The 21,395-nt window shown below is 31.0% G+C and overlaps 1 protein-coding gene across 4 annotated transcripts in view; it reads right to left on the bottom strand.

Moving 5' to 3' along the window:
- Positions 1-21,395, bottom strand: part of LOC128996837 (very low-density lipoprotein receptor-like) — a 335,698-nt gene that overhangs the window by 244,018 nt on the left and 70,285 nt on the right. For all 4 annotated transcript variants that reach the window (XM_054422335.1, XM_054422334.1, XM_054422336.1 and 1 more), the window contains exon 2: positions 6,283-6,411. In XM_054422335.1, coding sequence (XP_054278310.1) covers positions 6,283-6,411 — 129 coding nt within the window. The remainder of the gene's footprint in view (positions 1-6,282; positions 6,412-21,395) is intronic.

Here is a 21,395-nt window from a genome sequence, read left to right as displayed (position 1 = left end):
GATAATTTAAAAAACATTACCAATCCAAATAAATTTAAAAAAGAATGTAAACATTGGTTGCTAACCAAAACATTTTATTCTTTAAATGAATTTTTAAGTGGAAATTGGTAGGATGTTAAGTATTAAAATTATTTTGTTTTAAATTGAATATTATTATTTAGCTTTAAGTATTATAATGTAATTGACAAATGTCCTGTCATTTTGTGATATAATGGCATTCTGTAAATAAATAAATAAATAAATATCTCACCCCTAGCCAAAATGGCAGGCATTCAAAAATTTGATTTACTGTATGTGAAAAAGCACCAATTTCACAAATAATAGAAAGAAATATGTATTTTTACAACCGAAATAGATAGAAATATTCTGTTGGTGGAATTGATTGTTAACATAGGTTCCGCAATTTTTTACGTCAACAATATTTTTTTCAAACACATTAACAGGGTAGGGGGTGGGGGTGACTTTTTTTTCAATAACAACTCCTATTGAGTGACCCCTCATTTTGAAGGGTTTGTTAAAAGAAAAACAATGACGCAAACCCGAGGTTGATATTTCACCCCTAGCCTAAATGGCGGGTATTACAAAATTTAATTTTTGTAAAAAAGCACCCATTTTGGGATATCCGCCATTTTGGCTAGGGGTAAGATATTCACATCGGATTTGAGTCATTGTGTTTCTTTTAACAAACCCTACAAAATGAGGGGTCACTTAATAGGGTATGCGATTTGAAAAAAATAAGTCACCCCCTACCCCCTGACCTGTTAGGGGGGTAAACAAATATTTATTATGTAAAAATTTGCGGAACCTTTGTTAACATTTATTGCCACAATCAGAATATTTATATCTACTTCGGTTTTAAAAATACAGATTTGTTTCAATACTTAATTTACACACCGTATTGTATAGCAAGCGTTGTCAGGCAAACAACATATATATTCGTGGGAAGAGATAAAAAATAAAAAAAACTGGACATATTTAATGGGTGTTTAAAAGACGATATAAAGGTTGTAGTATCGAATGTAAAACGAATCCTTTTATAGTTCCAAAACCATATAAGGTACTTGAAGTTTTTTTTCTTCAGAAAATAGAAAAAATAAAAATTAAACACCTTTTTCATTGAATTTGTTTATTTACGCCTTTGTAGGATACACGAATTCTACATTTAAGCGATCAATGATAAATATAAAAAAGGGTTTTCGATTATTTTGCAGCTACATAGAAAACAAAAAAACATATTGAAACACAACTCAGTTTCAAAAACAGATAGATACCGCATATTTACCAGCTTTTGAATCTATGTTTTTGAATCTACGTTTTTGAATAAAATTTTTTGAATCTATCTGCTTTTAAAAATAAGTATGAGCGTTTGAGTATATGCTTTACAAACTATGCAATATAATCGATCCGGTTTTAAACCTAACTTGAGATATTGGTTGAAATAGCTATGGGATGTATTTAATTTTGAAAATAAAAATTATTGTCTGGTTATAGACCACAGTTTCCCTACTAGAGAACAACTTTATCTAAATTTTGAAAATAAATGTGGACTTATCTGGTTACTAAACTAGACGGCTCGAAAACTATATTTCTATGAAGTTTACTGGCCACTTTCAACCTTGTCCTCATCATCGATGTATAATAACTATGATATAATGTAGAGTTATTATACATCGATGGTCCTCATTCGGCCTTAAACATGTGGGCATAACTAAACATACAAAGTAGGAGTGAGTAAGTCAGGGACAAAAAAATCTATTTGCAGCTTTTATTTAATTTGTTCCACCGGTTAGCAAACAAGGATTTATATTAGAGCTCTGCATCACAATGATGACAATTAATGAGGTTCATAAAAAGTAATTGAATTGTCGTTCTATTTGGACGACAATTGATCAAATGATCAAAGGTTTTACGATGGTAATTATACCTAATTAACTTGATCAAACTGTGATAGAACATTACACTGCATAAGAGGTAGTTCAATAATAATCGAATGAAGTGTTTTGCATTTGACCTAATTAGGTAGACATAATTGTTGCAGCACAAATATATCAATAAACAGGTCTCATCACAATTGACCTGGCTGTTCCAATTACGGTTTTAGCTCAAACTACTAGAATAGTTCAAGGTTAATTGCAGGTAATTAACTTAATTGGATGGTGAAGCATTACCCTACACTTAATATAGATTGCATTGAACGAAGGCTTCTATCATCTATTGCACTCCTTCCATTTATTGAGGTGTATCCGGCAAATTAGGAAACTGTAAATAACAACTGTATGTTGTAGTAGGCAGTGTACATTTTACTTTAAATTTGCTAAAAACTAAGATATTTCATTTTATGTGTGTGTTCTTATCAACTTTAACATCTTATAGAAAAATGTGTGTTCAAATTGCGATGAACTACCTTAAGCAAGATTTTAAGGAGAAAAGGTTGACTTTGTTAGTTATGAAATGTATACTTGTTGTTCTGCTCTTTCAGCTTTTCATACCTTGATAGTTCTGTCAATGCGATCTTTAAGAGTTAAATGGCTAAATTATAGATATATTTGTAGCATTTAGTTAAGCAGAATTTATAACTTTGTTCATGAGAAAGACTATTTTACTTTTCAATGGCTCTATTTTTGTGATTCAATCATACATCATTTTAAAATAAGACGTTAACCAATCCTATATTAAACACTTAATATTTTATTTGTTGTAAAATGTAATAAAAAAAAACTGGGATCTTTTTCACAAATCAGGAATATTAAATATCTCCATATTCGTCACTTTCATCTCCAGCATCACTTAAGTCGAGCGTTCACGATACATAAACAAAGAACTGAATATGATAAAGCCATTAACTAAACAAATTGTGTCAACCTTGGAATACGAAAAAGCTTATACAAAAATACCCGTGACTTTTAATGAACTAAATTATTAGAAATATCAATTAGGCTTTAAAACGTGCATATGAAAATTCATTTTACATGCTAAATTTATTTTATATTCCACAACGGGAAGCTGAATAAGATAGAGACGCACCAAATATACGGTGAAGATCAAAAACAACCTCTAATCTTTACTGACAGGATGCAAACACACTCGATAACGGAAGAACATTAATCGACGTCGAACAAATCTCCTGACACACGCACATCAGTGAAAGAATCGTTCTTGACAATACATTTATAAAACGATCAATCATTAACAGGCTCGATGAACTGAGCTTGTACAAGGTTTCTGTGAGATTAAAATAAAAGCAATCATCATAAATTATCTTGTATTTTTGAGTGATTGATAGTAGTCAACTAATTTATAGGTATATAAAATAATTTTTTTTCTGTATTGATAAGTGGCTTCTCAAAAGTGGACTGTTTTGTTGGTTCAGATCTGCATTTAATTGAGTTGTGGGGGAAGTGGAATTTCGACGTCTTTGTTTTATTATACAGGGTGTCACAAACATGCTTACGGGACATGCAGAAACCAATAATTTTACACCCCCAAAAAAGTAAAGTATTCCCAGTAAATTTAATTTTGGCTTGGATAAGCCCTTTTGAAACTATGAGAAAGTAATAGTTACTTTCATAGTTAGTATTCACCTTAAGAGTTGTATTATCAAATGTTACCTAAATATTGATTACTAAACCTCATAAGCTTTGGATAGGTAGCATCACGAAAACGTGAAACTTAATGCAATTAAAAGACAACATTAGACTGCGATTATAGAAATCGTTAAATTAAGGTATAGAAATTGTTAATATACAAAACTTTAAGCACATTGCAAGGTTAGGTTTTTTGAAAACGACCACTTAACGAAAAATAATATACATGGTCATATATGTTAAAGCAAATATTAATCCAAGTTTTTTGTTAAGTTCATTGCAATATTTTGGACTTTGCCAACTACATTGGAGTGTAAACTATTCAGTAAACTATAGCACAATGCAAAGTAATTAACAAGCAATAACGAACTCTGTCACTCGACAATAACAATAAATGAGGACCATCACAGGTAATTGACTTGACCTAACACGATTTAATGTGTTTCAAAGTTAATTATAGTTAATTAATTGGACTTTGCTAGTCCATTACATTATAGAGAAGTACTTAATTAAGTATTGCATGGATTGAACTCACTAATTTAACAAACAATGCGTTGTTTTTCTCATAAAGACCTCGACTAAAGTCAAACTTTTTTTAATTATCATGTCATTATTTTGACATTATATTATTATACTATGAGTTAATAAGTAAATGACAGATTATAGCTTTGCAAGCTCAGGCAATACGAAATAGGATCTAATCCTTTTGGTAATGTCTCTAGCTCTTCCCTGGCATTATAGGTTACGTACTAAGTAAACTAAAATTTTCGACTTACAAAACATTTAAAAGATTACAATATTTACTGGCACAATAGAACAATTATTGTTAACAAGTTAGATTTATTTTTAAATTACTTTTGATAACAAATAACATTGTAAATAATGACAAGGGAAATGCCATAGGTAGTATCCACACTTTTGCCACTATGGATATCATGTATGCATTGTAATTTGGTTGTTTATTGTCCCAGGTTAGCATATTTGGTTACAATATTATTACTTTTATGGACATAGACAAAGAGTTTAGTCGGTTACATGACTCGCAACGAATTCGAGGCAGCTATGTAGTGGCAGTGGGCTCACATTTCAGCGCCACCAGTAAAAATTATCAGTTAATTCGGCACTATAACGGCTACCGGTTGGTCCCTTGCTTTCCCGAACACGTTACACAGGTAGGCTCATCTAACCAGGTAAATGCTACATCGAAATCAATGCATTTGACCCCTTCTTATGTATATACCCCTATGTATATGACCGTATATCATATTTATACTTACTTGATACAAGAGAAACAATCGCTTTTAATACAAAATTTTTGTATTGGATATTTTCTTTCTGTATATTTCTGGTAAAAACAAAAAACAAAAAAAAACAGAAAACCAAACCGTGGACAAAGGCATTGATAAGGGGTCCGAATCTCGTGGGGTTTTGTCCACCTCATTCGTCACTGGGACAACGCCAGCCCCTCTGTTGAACGCTGATAAGATAACAGCTCAACATGTTACATGCCATTGTCACAGTGTTATCAGATTTATGCTTTAACATCTGTTTTGTCTAGTTTTATTTTGCATTCAAACGTTGGTATAGTTGGTTTAAAAATCAATGTGAGTTTTGCAAAGTTTGAGTATAACCACTGATAACATACATGTAATCGCATTAGATTTAATATTTTTTCATATATAATTTGTTGTAAATTTTAATAGTTGAAAGGTGTTATTAAATCATACTGGAAAATTTATTTTCATATTTTTGATCTCCTCACATAATACATCCCCCTTCAGATTAGAAACACTGACGATTTTCTAACTTATTGCATGTATTTCACACTTTTGGTATATTTTATTCAAATAAAGCTAATATTTTAGACAGTCATGACTACATTTTAAAATATGAACTTGAAATATTTTTGAATTCCGATAAAAACAGTTTTATTGGTTTTAATTTGAATTACTCGTGTATTGGTATTGGTATTCTTTTTTTTCTTAGGGAAAATTTAAAGAATATTTTTTTCACGCAAAACTTTACCCTTGTATGGACAAACCTAAAATAACGACAACAAAGATACGCAATCTATTTTACTGCAATTTTTAACTTATCATTAATTAGTTTATAGATATAATATTAGTAAAGTCACCAAGCTGCCCCCCCCCCGCCTACCCACCCGTTTCAAGTACATCTTTAGTGTTATAAGGCAAAAATTTAAACTTCTTCCCTCGGAGCATTGTTAGTTAACCATTTCTTTGTTTTATGTTTGCACGTAAAAAATAACATAGCCATATTAATCAGTTGAATTTGTTTAGTTTGTTGCTTTGCTTAGTTAAATTTGTTATGCTTTTATGGTTGATTTTTGAACTTTGAGAAACCTTAGACTTTAAATTAGAAAGGTTGTATAGCACATAACATTCAAGAATCAAAGTGGCTATAACGGTGCAAGGAGACTGATTTTTTTAAAGTGGAAAATAACTCAATATTATCGTTGGATATTTTACTACCACAAAACGTACCTTTAGCAATTAAGTGATTATTTACCATGCAGAATTTTTGTTATGTTTACAATTAATTTTGTTGAGACAAGCCTTTCCGAAGGTCATGATTTTGAACGACCGCTATCAAGAAATATTGTTGTGTCACAACTAAAGAGAGCAATACTCTCTATGTTGCAGTATGGTGCATATAAAAAAATATAATGTCGATTTACCTTTGCATTCCATGTGATCTTCATCCGAGTTATCTCCGCAATCGTCTTCTCCATCACACATCCATGTTAATTGCACGCACTTAGTGTTGTTACACTTAAACTGGCGCAGGGAACAGTCCTGGATCATATCTGGAAAAGGATAACATAAATATATCACATGTTAGGTACAATTGAACATGTAGAACAGTAACTATAATAACTTGAATGACCGTACACGATGAGCATGTAACATAATATGTTTCATCAACACATAACGATTAAACTCATTTTGTTCATGTATATTTTCTATTTCATAAACCCATAACATCCAAGATTCAACGCAATATCATAGATGAAGTTATTTATTCTATGGTAGTATTAACAACTGCAAAGTCAGATGAATTAGTTATGGCTAGCAGTGAACTTTCAGTAGCAATACTTAGGTAAGGTACTAAATAAGGTGAACTTGAACTAAATATGCACGGTGGTTCAACAATTGAAAACAGTTTAGTTAGTATCAAAATTAAATTAATATCAACAATTTGAATGTATGCCAAAACAACGTAATATGCATTTTTCACAGATATTTTTTTTTTATGAAACATCTTGATTAAATAATACCCCTCAACCAATACTAAACGATAGCAGAAATATTTGTGTTGATATTTCATAGAGAGGTGAAACGTTTGCAATTTCAGTGTTTGTTTGAATATGCTCGAATATTTAAAGACTATGGTTTGCAATGAACTAGGTTTAGCTCGTTCTCTTAGATTTGAGTTGTGATAGGTTGGTTTGCAGTTTGGATTACCTTAGTTCAGTTGTGTGGTGTTTATTAATGTCAAAATAAATCGTGATAACTAGTTTTGCGATTAAATAATATTTTAAGGTATAATATCGTTTTGCTGAGTTTTAAGAAAGTCAAAAAGTTGATTTTTCAAAATTTCTGATTTTTCTAAATTTATAAATGACACTTAATGAAATAAATTCCTTTCGATGGTTGAACTTGCCATATTGTGTTTTATATTGAATGCTCTCAGTCTAAAGAGACAATGCTGAAGGTTGATAATAGTTGACGCTTATTTTGGATTTAGAGTAGTCACTAGTAACAACGCTGTTTAGAAATATTTCCCCTCCAACACTTAACCAGGTCATGAAATACAATGGTGGCAGAATAGGTCTGGTTAAATCGCTTTATCAACTGGCCCAAAGGACTTCAACGATGACAGTCAGTGCCAATAAAAACTAAATAATGGCCATTTTATTGGTGATCTTGGTTCTAAATTAAATACTATTGGAGTGGAAAATAAATTGGGAGCATTTATGATATTTTATTGAATTTGAAGTAGAATTGTTCCACCTAAAACTATTGCATTCTTTTAATTACTTTATGTAAATGTGTTCAATAAAATTTATAAACATTAATAATGTTATAACATAAAAAAAGTTCACAATATATAACTGGTTGCATGAATTTGACATTTTAATTTACAAATAGGATCATTATACACATGCAATTAGGATTAAGTATAACATAAGAGAAATTCTTAAAATATACCAACATTGATTTGTCTAAATTAAATTTAAATTTAATGTCCAAAGAATCCAATATACTTTTCTTCAGACAAAGTTAGGTTTAACGGTCAAACCTCACCCCAAAAAACTGGTAGTACAATAAATCATTATAGAAGAAGAAAGTGGATAAAATGATAATATAACGATGTAGTAATAGTTTTTAAAGTGTTTACAGCCATTATGCAATCCCCTTATATCGACCAATGATCAGTAAAGTTTCTAAGAATTAGAGAACGGGATTAATCGAAATTGGTATTTATCACGAATACTTAAACAGAAACGGTATGTATCATAAACATAAAACAAGTGGCGTTGCTGGCCCGAATTCTATACTAATAGCAATTACATTTGGTTCCGACCATCTATACTTATTTAATACGCAAGCACGATTTTTGTGACAATTACTCCTCCGAAACTACTGAACCGATTGACATGTTTTTGGTGTCATTGGAAAGAGCGTAACGTGAAGTTGTGCAGGAAACTTTCTTTTTAGGGAAATAATTAGAGAGTGAGGCCCTGGGGCCCTCACTCTCTAATTATTTCCCTCGTATTTCTCCGTATTTCGTATTTCTCCATAAGGATAACATGGGAGATAATTTTTATTTACAGAAACATATGTTTGTTGCTTGAACATAGTCAAAGTCTACTACATAATAATTACTGATTGCTGTGTATTATGACTGTTAATGTATACTACATTTCAATCAAGGATTGTATACCTTACAGTTTACTCATAATGGATCTTACTACTTTATTTTAATTCCGGGAATAGTAAAATTTAGTTGAGATTAAGTTACCACGATTTAGAAAACTTTACTATAATAATTTATGTATTTAAAATCACAAATCTTTGACATTATTAATTCATTTGAAACAAAACAGATGATCGACAAATCAAACAAATCATCTACTTCATGAGAATAATGCTGTTACACAAAAATAGGTTACACAACCAATAACTTGATTCTTTTTTACTTGTGGGTGTATTTTGAGTTTGCAGTTATGAAAGCGAAATTATAAGGGAAATTCATAATTATATAAAATTATGAAAAGCAGTTATAAGGGCGAAACGTCTGGCAGTGAAATACAACTGACGACGCGGTTGACGCCGAAAACCATCACCATGGATTTCAATGACAACGGCCGCGAAAGCCTACGCATGAAGATAACTCCTGTACCTCTTTGCAATTGCTCGATTTCGAGCAACATGTACACTAGTTTACTTTAAGTCATGTTAAATACTGTTTATTTTTGGGTCAGCAACGTCATTTGTTCATGTTTATGATCCATACCGGTTCTGTTCAAATATTCGTGTTATTTATCTATGTTCGAAATACGTAACGTCTTGAGTTGAAAACTGTGTCCGCCATTGTAGGTAACAATAAAAAGGAGAAGTTCTTATAATAATGCAAAATATAACATTTTTCCTTTACTAAAATCCTTATCAATGATCAAACCTTATAATTTCAATTACATACAATAATAGAGAAATAATAATCAAACAATGTCAATCAACAATCAACAATCAACAATCAATATAATAACAATAGCTTTTTAAATTCGTTCTTCTTATTTTTGTGGCTGCAAACATTAATAGCAGGATGTAAATAAAGGCCCGACTCCTGTGTTATGCATATAAATATTGTCTTGCGAGTTTTATGGGATTGTTATGCTTTATAAAGTCATAACTTGGATGTATGAGTTGTGTTATGACCACCTGAATAGCTTTTATCTGAGCCATTCCACACTACTTAACGTGATAATGTTTCCATAACATAAACAGATTAAAATAGCTTTATCGCACCAAAACAGTGTTATCAATCAGTATTAGTATGTTGTAATATACATTTAATATCTATTAAGAAATGTTTGATTAAAACCCTTTTACCGTATCTTGGTAATATATTTAGAGTTATTTTTTTATTTGTGAGGTATTTTGGCATGCAGGATTCAGCAGTTCAATTGTTGAATTAGAAGAATTAATAAATGACAATCAAGTTAACGATTTGTGACTTAACCCTATGTTTTTATAATTTTGTTTGTGTTTGACTTATTCTGCATTCGCAATTATTACGATAATAACGTACCTTGGGAGCGAGCTGGTCTATTCAATTCCACGTTCACCGTGCAGTACAGGTCTATGGAAGAAGCCTTGCTACTACTATTACTGTACTGCAAAATTCACGTTTTCTGTCATGCGGGATGCGTCAACTCAAAAGTCCTCGCGACGCTCGTGAAGGGCCTTAAGTAATTTTTTCTAGTATTTATATGGTGTTTATCAAGAATTAAGATAGGCCGGTAACTTGACTTAGAATATTAAAACTTATATGAGTTTCCTTTAAAAATAACCTGAAGGCTTATTTCAGTCGAATGATTAACCACAATCAGTATCGTACATTAGATTTAAGTTTTGAACTCTATTCTGAATTAATTTGAATAAGTTACCAATTTAATTAATAGAGTATTTAAAATTATAAAGTTAATGGGGGAAATTAGTAGTATGGTAAATTCAAGTACTAACTATTTTCTTTCAATAACTAGTCTTTGCCTACAAAATATACAAAATTTTATATGATTAAAAATATGATTCAATGTCTTGTTTTTAAAACAATTGATATGTCATTGTGCAATGCATCAGTTAACAGGCTATGTACATCCGTTGATGATTCAAGTGACAATTACCTTATATGACCCACGTCATCAAAGCGTTCGTGGGTTTCATTAAACGTTCGCTCTATCTATACATTAAGCAAGCATTTTTCTTTAAAACTTTTTTCTCAGCTCGTGTGCATCGCAGGGAAAATATACGCATAGTGTTGGGAAGATATTTTTCCTGTAGAGTAGATATGCAGAATCCTTTAATTAGTTATAATAAACTCAAAAAATATGCACACAAAAAACTTAAAATAAAATAAAAAAACATGGACCTTATGGGTTGCCAGCATGGTGACAAAAAAATGCACTATAAACAGAAAATCAAAACAAATGGAAGCAATTCCAATCACATAATTTATAGTGGTTGGAGCGCGGAACTTCGGTTCTAGAGGTCCCGGTTACAAATTACGCCAATTCACCTGAAGCAATGAGAAAAAAAATCTCGGGCTCGTGCCTAGCGTCCTAGGACAAAAAAAAATTCTCACCGCATATGCGAGTGTACTGCATTTTAAATTACAGCTCAAACTTGGTAGTATAGCTGATAAATATTGATAAAATATATTGATAGAGTATATTGATAAAAAATAATTGTACCTGTACCGTAACTGTAACTGTGTTACTGTCTGTATGTAATAATGTTCTGTGTGTGTAAAATAGCTGTGTGAATATATTGATAATCATTAATCGATGGATAAAGCAAAGAGTTAGCCATGATCTTGAATGACAACGATGACATTTCGTGGATTATTACATTTAAAGCATTAAAATGTGCACGTTAATTAACATTAAAATACCCATGTATTTGTATTACTCTACAATATGTTATTCTAAATTGAAATTGAAAACAGCAATAGTTAAACTTACCAAGGTACTGTAATAAGATGGTTTCACCTTTCTAACTAATTTTCATAAAGCAATTAAAACTAAAACAATTTAAACATCGGAGAGGCTACTCATGACCCTGCGGGGACTCTTTATCCAGTATAAATTAATTAGAAGTTTTCTTTTTTACGAAAACATGCTCAGAAACGTCTCAATGTTTTACATTGCTAGTATATTTTAACTGTTACCAAAGATTTTGTATAGATAAAGATTGTATTTTGTTAATGCGCAGTTTGGCTTATTTTCCCCATTTTATTTCCCATTAAAATTCATGAAACACCTGAGAAACCATGTTTTTACCTCTTTCTACAGAACGTAAAGTCAGAAGAATGCTCCATTCTGTCATGATTTTAACAATTTTAATCAAAATGGAACTGCAATAATATTTAACTTTTGTTGTAATAACAAAATAATTTTCTATACTTATTTACTACATCACGAATAGTTATCCTGCGTTTCCAGTTTAAAATTGTATTTACTACTACGTTAACATTTCAAAAATGATTCAAACATGCAAATGAGATCCAAACCGTTATTGAAAAACACTCTTTGTTCCCAAAAGTACAACTCTTTCTTTATCTGTAAGTTTAGACTATTTCGTTGCTAATTTTTTTACTGCACACTATAAAAAGTCAACGTTTCAAATTTTGCCAAAATAAATAACTATTCACCTGAAGTAATTGTGAGATTAGTTTTAGTTGAAGTTTTAAGTAAGGAAACTACGGCAAACAATCTTTGTTCAGGAAGCCTATATACAATGTGTCAAAATGTTACAAACGTAAATCTAAAACATATTTGAGACGCTTTGAATAGTAGAACAACACGAAAACCAAGCCAGTGAGTAGCAGGACTATACATATGATAGTCTTGCCATGTAATATACAAATTTGAAGCCAACATGATTGATGACGTTCAAGACCATCTCATCAGAGTTTACTAAAGTCAGGACTACGTAAGTTTGCAGTTGGTGGCAGCCAATTACAAGACAAGGATAGTGCGACGTTGCCACATCGCCCATTGACAACACTAATTTAAATATACAAAGCAATATTTTCAAATCAGCTGGTATTATTAGATTTGGCAACACCGCACCGTTCTCATTGGTTCATTCAAAACCATATGGTAAATAGGCTCCTCCCTCAACTGCAAACTTAATGTAGTCCCGACTGTAGTGTATTGGATTAAATATTAATTAAAACCAATGCAGTATCATAGCCAAACAGCTGATTGATTCATCACTTAACACAGAATATTGTCATTAGTTGGTAAACCATCTCAACAGATTGCACCACGTTTTTTTATTTTAAATTTTTACATTACATGGAAAGTCTATTCAATGGTAGCAGGTAAATTCACAAAGGTAAGATTATACATAACATAATTCAAAGCTGTTATGGAAGAGAGGAGAGAGATTTTGGGTAAGTTGAGGGATGAGAAAGTGAGGTGAATGTAAGGAAAAGGGGGCGGGGAAAGAGCATCCTACTGATTGTAGAAGGGTGAATATGAAATTACTTCTAATTGGCATTCAGGAAACGCTTAACGCTGGCTTCGTGGCATCACTAAACGTCTGTCTCGTCCAAAATTACGACCAAAGTAGATTTCTGTGTGGAACTCAATTGTAAATAATAGTCCATGAGAATCATTACTTAAAATAGAAAGAATAGGCCTACCAACAACGTACAACTCAAGTACCAACAAATACAAATGTGTAGTTTTTTTGGAAAAAATATCGTTTAATTTAAATTTTACGGAATTCCTATTATAAAGAAGCTATTACCGTAGTTGGCACGGTAAGACATATATCCGAAACAGATTTAATTTTCCATTTTCGTGTCCCCAACGGGTAAAAGTCGTGTAAATTTTACACAGATTCCTATTTCTTGCTAAGGAAAAAAATATTTTATCGATTTTCCCATTGTGAATAGCAATGGCCAGAATTTCCTTCTAAAGGTTTTCGGAAGTATGTTCCTGTAAAACAACAGTGATCATATTTGTTGGTCACGAGAAAAGTAATTGAGAAACCTGAGTTCTAATACCTAGAAAGTATATAATTCATTAAAACATGACCTCGTTGCTGTTTTGCCATCTATCTATCTATCTATCTATCTATCTATCTATATATCTGTGTATATCTATGTATATCTATGTATATCTATGTATATCTATATATATCTATCTATGTATCTATATATCTATCTATCTATCTATCTATCTATCTATGTATGTATCTATCTATCTTATCTATGTATCTATCTATCTATCTATCTATCTATCTATCTATCTATCTTCTATCTATCTATCTATACTATTATAATAATACTATTATAAAGAAGAGGTGGTGTCTGTGTGTGTGTGTGTGTTTGTATGAGCTAATCGAAAAAACTACTGAACCTACTGGGCTCAAATTGCACCCAAATGAAGCTACAGCTCTGAGGATACATATAGAACTATTTCCGCTTCGATATTGACGTAGGACTCTGCCCCGTCGGCTTTCAAAAATCAGAGGTGACAGATTTAAAAGTAAATATTGATTGATGGTATCCATGGTAACAATGAACAAACCTACAAAGTTTAAAAATGTAAACAAGCAGAACTAAATGACAAATGAATTTTTATTTCACAATTCCACACAGCTCGTTCAAAAATTTATTTAAATACTGCACAAATATTAGAACAGAGAGGGTAAGGATCATATTTAAAATAATGATGTCACTAGCCTGAATGTAATCATTATTTAACATTACTTAAATGGAGCTGTCAAACCGTTAATGTGTCTACCATTCGATTTCTATCTTATATCTTTTTTATATTATCAGTAAGTTTGGTTGGTTAGGTAAGGTTATGACAGTTTAATTTTATAATAAAAAATTTAAAAATTACTTTAATTAAAAAGTAAATTTTCTAACTAAAAAATTATAAAATGAATTTAAAGATTTTCTTAAATTGACGTGATGGGCTCTCCCACAATCTTCCACTCCTTCGCAGAAAAGGTTCTCGCCAGTTTCTGGAAGAGGAAAATGAGAAACTAGTAGGGTACAAGGCTAGTTTCTATGGCAACTATTCTATCCCGTGTGGAGACCATACTTGGTAGAGTGTTGGTTGAAGCTGAGGAAGCACTCTTTGACCTCCAGAGATGTCTGCATATTAATACAGGGACCCATTACGCCATCACTACTCTAGCTATGTATACTAATCAACAGGGAGACCGACAGATGCCGATTCTGAAGCGCAAGATCCAGCATACTTTTGGGTATAATGTAGTATGTCGCGTGGGATAAATAGACGAATAAGGAAATTAGTGGCGATGAGTGACTTAACGAACAGTCAAGTATTTTATTTATTTTACAAATTTAAAACAGGGCTTGTCCATTGGTGGTGGGACAAGGCAGCCTATTTTTTGTTAGCATTCAAAGCAGCTTTGAACGTAAAGTGATGGAATTGTATATTATAGATCTGTCGAAAATTGTATAAATAATAAAAGTTTCATATTGTATTACAGATTTTAGTTCAAATAAAAGACAAAAAAGATGTGATTTAATAAAGTATGTATTTAATGTCATAGTATGGCTCAACTTCATATTATTTGTAAATAAATTAAACCATAAGATAGTCCCATCCCAGCAAACATGAAGACTCAGCGAATTTTCTTTGTCTGATTGGATTTTTACCAAAATATGTCAAAACTATGTTTTAGTTAGATTTTCTTTATACATTAACCAATTAACGAATATAAATTGAATTTGATTTGCCAGTAGGAAATAAATAACAGATATTATATAATGGTACATCATTTAAACAATAGTTTTTGGAATAACAAAAATATTTAGTCCTAATTATATCTGAAACCATAATTACTTGACTAAAAATGTTCGTATACAGGGTGATTGGTAGTCAGTGTGAACATTTTAAAGGTATTAATTATGCACATAATTATACTCATAATAATGTTAGGGGTTAATTAAAATGTTTAGACGCTCGGACAGCAAACGGCCAGAGCCGGTATTTTACAGTCAAACATGAGTTTGCTCTTAAGGACAGCTTCTGTTTACTTCCTGGTTCAGTGTTTAGTGTTAAGTGTTTATTGTCAGAGAACGTAGTGTGTAATACTCAATCATTTGTGCACTTTATTTTAGTTGGAATATGAAATACAGAATGTTTAAAGGCTAGGTAGATCATTGATTAACTCATATATTAAGGATATAATAAATGTCCATAGCACAGTCAAAGTTTTGATGGAGAGAGAGAAATTATTTATTTACAACAAATTATTTTGCAGCATTACATGAATCGAATAAAAATATCACATGGGTCACAATGACCTGTGCGTGATAGAGAAATGAATATTGATGGATTCCAAATGAATCCATATGTTGGATGTATTTTCTAATATTATTGATAAATGGAATTAAGACAATAGTTTGGAAATCATTAAAACATACAGATACTAAATAAAAGAATTTTATTTATCAGAGAAAAGTAAAATTTAGTCACTCTAATGTGACTCCTACATCAAAAATAAAATTGATGTATACAATATATTTTTACTTGTTAAATATTTTTTTATGTTTAAAACTTACAAATAACTTATTTATTTTCGTAAATATATGTTATTAAAAAGAAAAGAAAACTTTGATTAATTTTTATAAATGAATCTGATTAAAAATATTTCAGTTGTTGTCTCGTGTCCCATATTTGTTTTCGCAAAACACCTGTTATCCTGAAAACAATAATTATTTTGTTTCTGTTTATTACACATAACTGCTTAGAAGAAACCCGACTTTTATATATAATGTGTTTAGTGGTAACTATACTTGTATTACCAGTCTCTCATTCACAAAGAGTATTGTTTTTTTGGTGCCTTTTATTTTCCATTGATATTTCCTGTCAAGATAAAAACACAGAAATATATATTAAACATATATATTCAATTTAATGTTGTACCCAATTAATTCTACAGTAATTTCATATATTATCTGTATGAGATTGTGAACATTGAAATGCCTTTTCATGGCTGCTAAGCTAATATTGTACTTGATAGAAAATTTACTTCAATTATATTTTACTCCATACTTACTAAATATATATTTTTTTTTTAAGATTGATATTTTAGAACCCAACTCACTAGGCCCTATCTTAAAATAAAAAATAAAATAAAACAGATAATATGTGACCCAACATCAGATTCTATTATAACATTTTACTAGATTTATTTTATTCATTTACTATTTCTGAGAAATGCGTATAGGTTTAACATAATACTGCACTTAAATCAAAGCTGTTGCAGTGGAGAGGAGGGATATTTTTTATGAATTTGGGTAAAATGGGAAGTTGGTGTAGGGGTAGAAGGGTGAATATGAAATTGCTACTAATTGACATTCAGGAAATGCTTAACGCTGGCTTCGTGGCATCACTAAACGTCTGTCTCGTCCAAAATTACTACCTTCATTTTCTACATACATTTCAGGGTGAAACTGAATTCTGAAAGGAAAATCCCCTGGTTAATCATTACATAACAAAATAACATAAAACAAAACTGTTGTTTAGTTAAACATGTTTTATTAATGTGACTTTATTAAGGGTTCCGTCTAAATTGCAATATTTTAATAGTATCATAAATTGGTATTTTTTTGCCTTTGGCAGTCGTGCTACGCTCTAAAGATTGTATTAACTAGTTGATTTGTTTCAGAACAATATTTTAAAGTCCATAGGGTTTACGATATATAGGGATAGATGATAATATACGATATATAGGGATAGACGATATATAAGATTTTTTCCATTGGCACTAAAGAGTAATATGTTAAGGAAATAAACTAAATTCAATTTTTTTTTTAGTTAAAAATGAATGTTTTTTTATTGTTTTGTGCGAGAGGACCCCTTACTTTTGGTTAGGGTTTGGTCGCGCAGCTAAAATCGTTACATTTATATTTAACTGTTTTTATATTTCACCACGTTTTAATGGCTTGATGAGATTTTTCCCAACATTTATATTTATTAAGGGTAAACTGTGTTCCAAAGCTGTAGCAAAAATGTAAAAATTATTCTGAAACAATCATAAAATAAAATTCAAAACATACCCTTATATGTGTCATCTTGTTTATGCTCACTTTATTAATTTAATTTCTGCCCATAAGTTACAAAATGTTTTATTTACTACTTAGTTCGTATCATAACCTCAAACTTAATCTAACAATACTTTTAAATCTGAATCGTTTAATACTTGGTTGTATTGTATCTATATGTCACTAGGCAAGTCTTAGAGCCACCAGTTTCTCCTACTAAAGCATAGAAACCACATAATATGAGTCACAATTCCATATTATAAGAATACACCACGCAAACCCTCGAAAACCCCCCTATATTTAATGAAAACTGAAAATATGTATTATTGAAGCTACTGGTCCTTACTTAGTCATTCATATGAATTCTCAAACAAGGTAGCACATAAATGTAACGAACTATCAACTGTAATGAAGTAGGAAACGTACTAGTCATTGGGTTGTTACATTCAATTTAAATTGAATTATAAAACTTTATTGTTTTAGATAAAAAAAAAAATCAATTAAGAAGGAAATAATGTAATGACATTCCAATGTTACTGAGAATGTTTTTAACTTTCAAAAGGTACTTCTCTCTATACATGTATTTACTATAGAATACTAAAATACTAAAATTGTACTTAGCTTAAGCAATGAGGAAATAACGCTGAGAAAATGTATGAAAACAGTAAACCTCTTACCGTGAGAGAATGGTTCCATAAGAACGGTATTAGACTGTGTACACAATTTATCTGTTGTATTTACCGTGCCTTAACTTATAATAGATAAGAATGCTTGTTTTAACTCTTGTATAAATACTGTGTTTCTTGATAGTTGCCAGTTCACTTTTGCTAGTTAAAGTTTTTTCATCATGTTTGTTGTTCACCCGTTTTTGTTTTTGTTGGTAAGTATATGTTCTAATTATTGGCATTTTAAATACTTTGCATTTTCAATATTTAATTATTTAAATATGTCTGCTCAAATCTACGAAAAGCCTTACTTGGATGATTTTGAGTTAACTTTTGTAACAGAAATACAATCAAAGTACTAAATGCTGCAAGCTATTCCAATAAAAATCTCTTCCATTTGGTCTATAAGAAGCAAGAGTATCATTATAAAAAGTATATTTTCCTCGTGATAGTTTTCAAAGTACTGTACATTAAAACCCCGCCATTCTACCATACGAATTGTGTTTTTATTTCAATGTTTTATGCTATCTCCGTTTTTGTTTTAAACAGACAGTTCAGTGTACAAAAGCCACCCTGACGGTTGACGACTACATATCACACGCTATTGCAGAGGTCTGGGGCTGGGGAAACTTGTATCCTCAACATCTGTTGTCTAAAGAATTGTACACCATAAATGCGGTGCAAAACGTGGGAGTTTTAAAGACCAGCATCAACTCTAGCCTAGCAGCAACAGTCAGGTAAGTAAAATGGGACATTAGCATAATATGTCTATAATATGTCATATAAGTCCAGAAACCTTAAAATATTCTATAAGGTAGAACCTATTGAAAATAGATTGAATTAAACATGTTTTAACTTTGCCTGAACCCAACCCAACTAACTGGATATAAAATATGTAAAAAAGGGGCAGGTAAAAGCAAAATCTATCTAGTAATTCAAATTACTTTGAACTTATTAGTATACATTACATTTGAAATGAATAATATAAAAGTACCAATATTCAAAACCAATTATTGGAAAAACTATATCTAAAAAAGCCCAAATAAGTTGTTGGTCTTCTGATTAAAGATCGGAAAACAAGTACTATGTAAATCTCTTAAATACTATACAGGGTGATTGATATAAGTGTGCCAGCCGTTTTATTTAAAAACCACAAGGGAAAGTTAAAAGGTAAGTGCCTTGGATTTTTTATTAAAAAATGGTAGTCAAGTCGAAAAAATTATTTTAGCCACCATGTTTCCAATATGGCCGCCAACTTTGACTTTTCTTATGGAACACCCTGTGTTTTATGATGTATTCCGGTAGAAAATGTAATTTTAAGGCGATTTTACTCATGTAATTTTTTTCATAAACCTAACCGTTTCAATGATAGTAATGGTTTAAGTTGTGAAATTTCGAATTGTTTTCGAATGAAACAGCTGGCATGCTTGCTTAGGCCTTTATCGAAACTCTTTGTCATGCAGAAATTTCAAAACTTTAACCATTATTATCTTTGAAACGGTTAGGTTAATGAAAAAAAATCACAAGAATAAAATCGTCTTAAAATTACCTTTTCTACCGGAATACATCATTAAATACAGGGTGTTCTATAAGAAAAATCAAAGTTGGCGGCCATATTGGGAAAATGGCGGCTAAAATAATTTTTTCGACTTGACTAAAAAATTTTTAATAAAACATCCATGGCACTTACCATTTAACTTTTTTTGATATCTCTTATAGTTTTCGAATAACGGCTGGCACACTTATATCAATCTCCCTGTATAAAAGAAACCATTATTAAAATTCAGAAGGCAGGTTTCCCTAAGAGCTTACTCATTTCATGATGGAGTTAACCTTTTACTAAGAATGTCGATTAAATATTTATGATTTCTTAGGACAGGCCAATAAATAGTAACTAGATCATGCAATATTTAGGACCAAAGATTGTCCTGACCAAAATCGTTTGTAAGATGTTCCTTTTACTATGGTTAAGTATACGCCTAGCATGAAAAAAATACACAGAACCCAACCAAAATTAGTGAATATATCTGTTTACTCTTACCAATATTTCCCCTTTGTTGTAAAAAAGCACACTATATTCGGTGAATACATTAAGCTAAATAAACTCAACCAGTTTCTTGTTGATGTGTTAGAGTTATTTTTGTTTTTAATCTCCATATGTTTTTCTTTAAAGATATCAAGCTCAAGAGCTGGAAGCTGCCAAGATTTTAATGGAGGGAACAAGTGCTCAGGGATGTATCAACGGAATTGCCAACTTCATGGATGATGCTGTGCAAAAAGGTATACAGAGGAAAGGTTTTAATCATAACATTTTATACAAGGCTGTTTCCAGTAATTAGTAAAATACGTGCTTTTATCACTTGCCAAAGAGGACTTGCCAAAAAACATAAACACCAATCAATAACTTCCATTAACTTATGAAATGCGTTAATAAACTCAAAATCCTGGACGAATAAATAAATAAGGTATTTATTCACGAGCAAATTTCAGTAACAAAACTGTTTTACAAATTGACTCGAGTCAGAAGGGAAGGGAAAATGATTTTTTTACACAAGAACATTATAGTAAGAGTGGACATCATTCAACTTTTGACGGGCTGCCTTTTTTGATAGAGAATAGATAGCAAACTCTGGTTTTCACCATTCTTTTTGTAAATACTTCAAAATGAGGTGTCACTTGAAAGGGGTTTACATAACAAAATTTCAAGTTGCCAGCAAAATTTCCCTTTTTTAGTAACTAAATTCAATAGCATTAAAACGTTATAGGCTTACCAATTGGGTGCAGCACTATTATTTATGTTTTCATTTATAACAACAGCTAATTTGAACCAAGCAGCTACAAAAAGCTGTGATACACAATGGGAACTGACATTATCGGATTGTTTACAGTTACGCTTATGTTTTAGATTTATAAATAATTTGTGATATTGTGTGAATATTTGACAATTTACTTGTTCTGTTGTTTAGGTGCAGTATAGAGCATTATTATGGCTATCATAGATGTGTTATAGCATACCGTAAATTAAAAGAAACAAATTGTCTCAAACCGTATCCTCTCCCATTGCAAATGCAAAGCACGAGTATAACAGCAATAATCATTTTTATACTTATACGCCAACCCCGTACGAAGGTCGGGTACTCTGCTAGTAAGCAATATATTGGTTGCAATTACCTAGGGATATAATTTGTAAAAAAAATTAACAAAATAAGGATTTTAAAAAGATGATATTGAACCTAAACCAGCGTTAAGCTCTAAAGCATTTGATGGGTAGTTTAAATAAATTACTTTTTTTGATTTG

Source organism: Macrosteles quadrilineatus, unplaced genomic scaffold (genome assembly GCF_028750875.1).
Source record: "Macrosteles quadrilineatus isolate MER2022 unplaced genomic scaffold, UCM_ALF_1.0 Scaffold_6__1_contigs__length_79288215, whole genome shotgun sequence".
NCBI classification, from domain to species: domain Eukaryota; kingdom Metazoa; phylum Arthropoda; class Insecta; order Hemiptera; family Cicadellidae; genus Macrosteles; species Macrosteles quadrilineatus.
This window is presented reverse-complemented; position numbering and strand designations above follow the sequence as displayed.